Source organism: Trachymyrmex septentrionalis, unplaced genomic scaffold (genome assembly GCF_001594115.1).
Source record: "Trachymyrmex septentrionalis isolate Tsep2-gDNA-1 unplaced genomic scaffold, Tsep1.0 scaffold32, whole genome shotgun sequence".
Lineage (NCBI taxonomy): Eukaryota > Metazoa > Arthropoda > Insecta > Hymenoptera > Formicidae > Trachymyrmex > Trachymyrmex septentrionalis.
In genome coordinates this window covers 4,273,550-4,281,623 of record NW_017305485.1, presented here as the reverse complement: position 1 = coordinate 4,281,623, position 8,074 = coordinate 4,273,550, and the positions used below count along the sequence as shown (strand labels likewise).

The following is an 8,074-nucleotide window of genomic DNA, read 5'->3' as shown; positions in this document are numbered from 1 at the left end:
TAATCCAAGTAAAAAATATTTATTAGAATTAATATTTATTTATATTTATCATAAATATTACATAAATTATATATTTAGTCTATATTTTAATAATATTTCGAATAAAGTTTTATATAAAGTATGTATAGAAAGTCTGTATAAAATTTCGAAAAATATGAATATTACCACCGACAAGATACTATTAAAGACCGACATCCTTATGAGAGTTCGCGTTCTTGTAAATATTAAAGTATTGTAATTAAGAATAAAAACTAATAATATTGTATTTATTTTATGATTTATTAGTTTATAATAAAACATATTTATGCATTTAGAACTCAATAATACTCGATTTTTCTTTAAAATTGTGATTTTAGTGTTATCGTCAAAGTTTGATTATCAATAGAGATGATAACTGTAGAGAAAAAAATTGTAATTTTTCTACAATATATAGGATATTACAGCTTTACAAGCATATTTATTTATGGAACATTTATATAATAAAATATAATAAATTTAATAATGCATGAATCCAATATTTATGTTAATTATAGCAAATTTATATCAATTGTCGATAATGTCAGCGTTCTTCAATTACCTCAGGGCCCTTTTTATACCGCCGAAAATTTGCCCACGGTCTTTAATAGTATTTCGTCGGTGATATTACTAAATATTTATCAAATATTCTGTGCTGTTTGGAATAGCATCATCAAAATACGCGTGTCACACCATGTGTCGCACGCGGCCTTATATTGTTGACAATTGCTGAACTGCGTAAGTATTTTGATAATACAACTTATTTATGAAAACAAGATTGGAGTGCTAAGTTAAAAAGATAAAAGTTAAGTTAAAAAGTAAATTAATTTTAACTTAACTTAGTTACATTTTATCGGTAACTATAAACTATTAATTTCGATTTTTTTTAAGTCAATCCTTAGATACAATGCGAGAGGCTAATGAGTATATAATTTAATAATTTTATATTGCATAATTCGTTACTTATGAACAAAAATAACTAGATTAAATAAATAAGCTGTAAGAAAGGAAAATTATATAAAGTAGTCAAACTTTTTCTTTTTTTTTTTTAGTTGTTTGAACAAATTTAACTTTTAACTTTTTAGTTACTTTTTTTATTAACTTAACTTTTAATTCAATTAATTTTATTATGGATTAACTTGTATTTTAATTAAATAAAATTTTCAAGGTTGTTAACTTTAACTTAATTTAGTTTAAAAAAAAGTTAACTTAGCCAATCCTGGACATGATTCTGATTTTTATTTATTTATCTTAAATTTATTTATCTTAGTCTTATCGATGAAGTTGGCCAATCAGCGTTAGTCATACAATTGGCTATTGATAAGACTTATGACTGTCGATTACCGACTTATTGTAGAATCAGCATTATATTTATTCATATTAAGATATACATATACACACATGTCAAAAAGTAAAATATCTATGACGAAGTCTTTTGATGAAATAATTTTCTGCTGTGCAATCGTTTTCAGCATTTGTGCACGTCTGTCTCGATCGAGTCAAACGACGAGGTTATGTGATAGCCGAGTGGGAATTGTATAGAAATTATTTTTATTTTGAAGTAACTTAAAGACAAGATGACAACGAGCGAAGGAATAGAGAAAGGAATGAACGTGCGAAATGTCTTCGCTACTTCACTTATTGTAAGTGAATTATGCATAGTTTACGTTTTGTATTGATACATATACAATATATCACACACGTGTTGCGTCATGTATTTTATCATTCTTAAATCTTATTTTTTTTCTGAATGACATTAATGTTGAATAAACATTATTGTTGAACACATCGTAATTGTAAAACAAGAAAAATTAACTAGATTTGCTTGTACAATTATCCATTTCACGTATCTATTGATAATTAATAAGATAAGCTACAATTGATTTCTCTCTTCTTTTTTCATTGAAATTTTATATTAAACAACCTTTTATATCACGATTAAACGAATGTTAATAAAATATTAAAAAAAAGGAAAAAGTTAAAATATACATTTATGTATATATATATATAATTATAAAAAAATAAGGATAAATGAGAGTCAGTGCTGTAATATTATAATTAATAATGCATGTGCATTAATTACAATTCTCTAACTTAATTATTTTCTTTTTGTTAATTATAATATATTTTTATATTATTTGCAAAAATATTGTTCAAAAAATCAGAATAATTGATTTTAATTGTTAATAATTTTTTAATAAACAATAAATTAATCCTGAAAGAGGGTCATGACTTTGACAACATATGTCAAGATCATTGCTTGCTTTTTGTATGATTTTTACTGATTTGCCTTTATATATATTTTTTAACATTTTCAAGTTATTGAATTATCTATCTGCTATCATTTACATATAATTATGTTTAAATAGGCAGGAGGTACTGCAGGCACATTCGTAGACATTGCATTGTTTCCACTGGATACATTGAAAACACGACTACAAAGTGCACAGGGATTTTTAAAGACTGGAGGCTTCACAGGTCTTTATAAAGGCATTGGTCCAGTCATAGTTGGTTCAGCACCAACAGGTACTAAAAATATGCAATACACTCAGAAATCAATAAATTTATGGATTATATACATTCGTACATTAACACATTTTACATTTCAGCCGCACTATTTTTTCTAACATATGAAGAAATTAAGACTATATTAAAACCTAGAATTTCTATGGATTATTATACTCCACTTCACATGGGAGCAGCCGCGATATCAGAAATCGTGAGACTTTAATAATTATTATCTTGTTTATGACAAATGAATCAATCAAATTAATGGTATTCAATTTACATTAAATAATTGAACTTAAAAAAATTTTGATTCTGAAATAAAAAAAATTTTAAATATGTCAAGTTGATATATACAGCAATGTTTTCCAATTATTGTTTTTCTCTTAATTCTTTTATAGCTATAATTATATAATAATTATATAATAATTAGAAAAACATTGCTTTCTACATAAATTTAACATGGCTAAGATTTTTCAATTTTGCAATCAAAGTATTCTCTAAGCTCAATTATTTACAGACTGAATGCTATTAAATTAACCAGTTTATTTATAAAGAATAAGTTTTAGCTGTATATTAATTGTTATTCTATATACAAAGGTAGCATGTTTATTACGAGTTCCAGTGGAAGTTATAAAACAGAGGAGACAGGCACAAGTACATGATAAAAAATCATTTGATTTCAAATTACTATATCGTGGATATTGGAGTACGGTATTACGAGACATGCCATTTAGTATTGTGCAGTTTCCATTATGGGAATATTTCAAAAAATCCTACAGCTTCTATATCGAAAGAGAAATATATCCTGTGGAAAGTGCAATTTGTGGTGCAATTGCAGGTTTTTATACTAATTTTACACGCTCCAAATAGGAATAAGAAAATAAATTATAATTTTGCATAAATACTATTTTTATCTATTTTTTCGTACTTACATGTGTATGCTTTATAATTTTAGGTGGCATCTCTGCAGCTGTTACCACTCCATTAGATGTTGTAAAAACGAGAATAATGCTCTCAAATAGAATGTTACTTTCGTCAGAATTAAAGATACTAAATATACTTCATGGAGTATATGTAAAGAATGGTTTTCATGGGTAAGTATCTTCCGCATTTCTTCTCTTTCGCTTCCTGTGTGTGTAAAGTTTACAATTTTTTTAAAATTTCACTAAATATCACAGATTATTTGCTGGTTTTGGACCAAGAGTAATGTGGATCACATTAGGAGGCTTTATTTTCTTTGGAGTTTACGAAGAAGCAAAAGTACTTACACATATAATATTTCCAATGCTGAAATAAAAATATAAGTGTCCTTATGTAGAAAAGTAATTCATAAGTTATCAAATTTTAATATTTTTTGCAACATGTATAAAAATTATTTTATTCATTGTACAAATCTTCCTGATAACAATATATAAATTATATATTTATATGAATATCATTTTCATGGATACAAAATATTTTTTAACCTATATGTAGAATTATTACTAGTTATAAAAAATTACTCTTATTTATGTATTATACAAAATTTCTCTTAGACGTTTTGTTTTCTAGAAATAGACTTGAACAATTCAACTAAAAGTTATGATACTAATGTAAATTTTGATTCATTAGTTATTATCATTTATATATATTTTTGTATTTTCCAACGAAGAAAAAAGATGCGCATATAAAATATTTATGTTCGTCTTTTTTAAAAAAGAGTGATGTGTTATATATTACAATACATTAAAAATATACTAGATATGTGGTATTTTAATCTTTGTATTCATAGTTTGGATTTTAAACTGGTCATTAATTTTTCCAGTTTCATTGCTTTCTGCATATTTCCACTAATGTTTAATTTACCTGTCATGAATGCAGAAACTGGTTTTAATTTGCCTGTCGACAAAAAGCAAGTTTAAGATGTGATAATGTAATAACATTAACACACAGGTATATGTACATATTATGTTCTTAGCACCGAGACATTACCGTGTCTCTTATACACATGATACAATGACATAATAGATGCAAGAATAAATTCAAGAGAAAGTTATTAGATCTGCACGTACCTGAAAACATAGCAAAGAAATTTTCTGAATCCATCGTAAGAATTGCATCTGCTGGCTGACTCGGTTCTCCTTTGCCAGTAGCGCCCTTTCCATTTTTCAAATCCAGGAACCATACACCAGATTCCTTTCCTAAACATAAATGTATATATAAATATAAAGATATCTTTTCTCTTATAATCTCTTCTTTTCTTCTATAAACGAAAAGAAATTACCTATTACGTTAAATTGATATATAGCACCAGTTTTGTCAACCAGTTCGCTACTTAAATTTGCATTGATAACATTAAATAAATGTGCCAACTGTCCAGTTTCTTCATTATTTGTTTTATCAGCACTATAAACGTTAGTATGTGCACCATCCAGAAAGAAGTCCAGCATTAAATTGTCCTTATTCGCTAAATAAAAGATTACAAATGCTTATTGCTAAAAAACTATTTAACAACAGATAATATCTAACATATTTTTAAAGATCTTATATTTAGAAAACAAATTTAATAATATAAAATTTTAAAAGTTAATTATCATCACACAATTCACTTATTTATAATTGCTATAAATTTTACAAGGCAAATGTTAATATAATTAGTATTTTTATTTGTCTATAAAATCTAAATAAAACCCAATTTTACCTGGATTACAGGCGTAGTCTGTAAAATCAGTAATGCCCTCGTTCTTTAATATTTCTTCGTCAATTAGAAATTGACCAGTAATGGATTTGCTATCTTTACAAAGCAATGCATAAACAGCATCAGCCATAATTTCAGGCTTTCGAGAAACATTACTCGAGTCTGAGCTTAATAGCATGTCCATTGCAGCAGTATATATAGCTAGAATATGTAATTTATTTAAAATAAATTTTACATAATTATTTAGTATTATCCAATACACGGACAATACTAAATGCAATCTATAAGTTACTCAGGTAAACAAAGTTTTTACTTATCATCGTTATTCTCACTATTTAAAATAATACTAGCAATATGTATATTTATAATATTTTTTTTATCATAAATGCAATTATTTCCTTATTATATCTTATAAACTTAATATGTGTGTGACAATATACCTGTTTTAGGCCAAACAGCATTAACCGCTATGCCATCAGGCTTAAATTCTTCTGCCATTCCAAGAACGCACATAGACATTCCATATTTAGCCATTGTGTATGCGACATGATTTTGAAACCAAATTGGTTTCATGTTTAACGGCGGACTTATATTAACTATATGTGGATTTGTGCTTTTCTTTAGATATGGTATACAAACTTTCGATCTACAACACATTTTATTTCTTGATAATTTGCAGTGCGAACTTGAGAATGTGATAATATTAACCAGTTTTTCAAATCAGTTGTTATAGATTATGATTAATTTAATATTAAATTAAATACTAAACATTAAAAACCTGCAAGCAGTGTGAAAAAAACAACCTACACGAGAAAAGTTCCTCTGGCATTAATATTATTCATTAGATCGTATCTTTTTATTTCGGTTGCAAGAGTACCCGTTAAAGAAATAGCGCTCGCATTATTCACAACAACGTCTATTCCACCGAACTTGGCAACAGCATTCTCCACCGCATCAATCACCTGCTTCTCATCACGTACATCCACAATACAAGGTAGAGCCTTACCACCGGCTGCTTCAACTGAAAAATATTTTTTCTACATAAATCTTTAAATTAAATCTTTAAAGGTTTTCGAATGTTAGAATCTAATCGATTTAATTGGAATTAACTTCATTAAATTTCATTTAATCCTACTAAATTAAAAAAAGATTCATTAAATTAAATAAAAAAAAAATTGTACCAGACTAATATATCGCTTATAAAATCCTATTTCTATATGTGTTAGATATCATATTTCTTTTTGTATTAGATATCAGCATCAAAACTAACAATTTTATTAGTTGGTACTATTTAACATAAATATAAAAATTATTTTAGAGACAATTTTTAAATTTATAAGCAATTAATTATTAAATATAAATAAAAGAGAATTAATAATATTTATATATACCTATGTAACATATACTATAAAATGTAAATATTCTATTTTTGTAATAATTTCATTAATTTTAATATTGATATTTAACACAAATATAAAAATAATTTTGTATTAAACTTTTTATTCATAAAAATCAGTAAGTATTCTTTTTATCTATAAACCAATACCTATAAATGTATCGCTGTCAGATTGTACCATAAACCCAAATCTGTTGAAAAATTAAGCGATAATTACTTTCAGAAGCCGCCGTATAAATGGTACCCGGTAACTTTGGATGTGGTTCAGCAGTTTTTGCAGCAATAACAACATTTGCACCATCTTTCGCTGCTTTCAAAGCTATACTCTTTCCAATTCCTCTCGAAGCTCCAGTTATAAAAATAGTGCGACCAGCCAACTTTCTGTTCAAATATTAGTAGTAACTAGTATAACCTTGTTCAATGACACATTTATAATAGCATTATTGTTTATTCAAATGTATTATTAAATACTATATATCATTTAATAAATTATAAATCGTGAGGATTATATATAAATATTATATTTATATTTATATAATTATTTTAATTGTTTTATAAATAATATATTGTAATAATTCATTATATATCTAAGTTTTAAAATGTAAAATAGTAATTTAATGTATCACATAAGATAAATGTATAGTTAGTGAACACGAATCAATTGTTGAGTAAAAGAATAAAACATTTCAAATATTATGCCTTTAATGATATATACAAGTCTAAATATTTTATTTATTATTAAATTTTTATAAACAACAAATTGAAATAGAGTCATTAAAATTAATATTTAAAATTTTATGTCACTTTGTTCAGCAAATTGGGTCATATCCACTAATTGATACATTTACATTACATTATTTAGAAACATAAATCTATTTTTGGATAAATTTTTGTTTTCAATATGCAAATAATTCTAGAATTACGTAAAAAATAAATAACGCAATGAACATTTTAATCTGAAATACAACTTATGAACAATACAATGATAAATTTAAACATGTTTTATACAATACATTATCGTGTATTTACTTAAATTATAAAAATGAGTTCATGTGGCAATCACATAATGAATTGCACATATTTATATAAATTTATACTACTGTCTGATAATATTATTGAAAATGAAAACTTACTGAATCATATAAGAATACAATGAACTTGAAATTACAAAACATTACTTACCCTGTATTAATCATTTTCCTGCCTTTTTGCAATATGCTACCTATAGAATGTTAACGTCTTCGTTGATACGTGGCCAAGTGATCGAAAACGGTATCGCCGATCAGTCGACGTCAATTACAAATCAAGAACCTGGCTGCTAGAGACGTAAATCACAATTGTTTTTGTTGCGGCCGTTTCGAGCTATAGTTCTCACTGAGCAGGTTCAAAGTACGTCGCATATCTTTAGAGAAACGCTCCCGAACGCATTAACAATCAACAGTCATCCCGTAACACGAGAGTCTTGACATTTTCTGTAA

General features: G+C 26.1%; 2 protein-coding genes across 2 annotated transcripts in view; one reads left to right on the top strand and one right to left on the bottom strand.

The window, feature by feature from the left end:
- Positions 1–1,411: 1,411 nt before the first annotated feature.
- LOC108749915 (S-adenosylmethionine mitochondrial carrier protein homolog) lies at positions 1,412–3,819 on the top strand. The gene is made up of 6 exons (XM_018488945.1): positions 1,412–1,658; positions 2,385–2,541; positions 2,625–2,734; positions 3,121–3,361; positions 3,479–3,617; positions 3,702–3,819. The coding sequence occupies exons 1-6, from the start codon at positions 1,593–1,595 to the stop codon at positions 3,817–3,819; spliced, it is 831 nt and encodes a 276-aa protein (XP_018344447.1). The 5' UTR covers positions 1,412–1,592.
- A 410-nt stretch (positions 3,820–4,229) lies between these two features.
- LOC108749865 (hydroxysteroid dehydrogenase-like protein 2) overlaps positions 4,230–8,074 on the bottom strand; it is a 3,991-nt gene continuing 146 nt past the window's right edge. Inside the window, exons 2-9 of the mRNA XM_018488860.1 lie at positions 7,779–8,068; positions 6,814–6,977; positions 6,008–6,221; positions 5,641–5,846; positions 5,204–5,401; positions 4,787–4,969; positions 4,575–4,703; positions 4,230–4,401 (exon numbers count right to left, since the gene is read on the bottom strand). Of these exons, the coding sequence (XP_018344362.1) occupies positions 4,289–4,401; positions 4,575–4,703; positions 4,787–4,969; positions 5,204–5,401; positions 5,641–5,846; positions 6,008–6,221; positions 6,814–6,977; positions 7,779–7,792 (1,221 nt within the window). The 5' untranslated portion in view covers positions 7,793–8,068 and the 3' untranslated portion in view covers positions 4,230–4,288. The remainder of the gene's footprint in view (positions 4,402–4,574; positions 4,704–4,786; positions 4,970–5,203; positions 5,402–5,640; positions 5,847–6,007; positions 6,222–6,813; positions 6,978–7,778; positions 8,069–8,074) is intronic.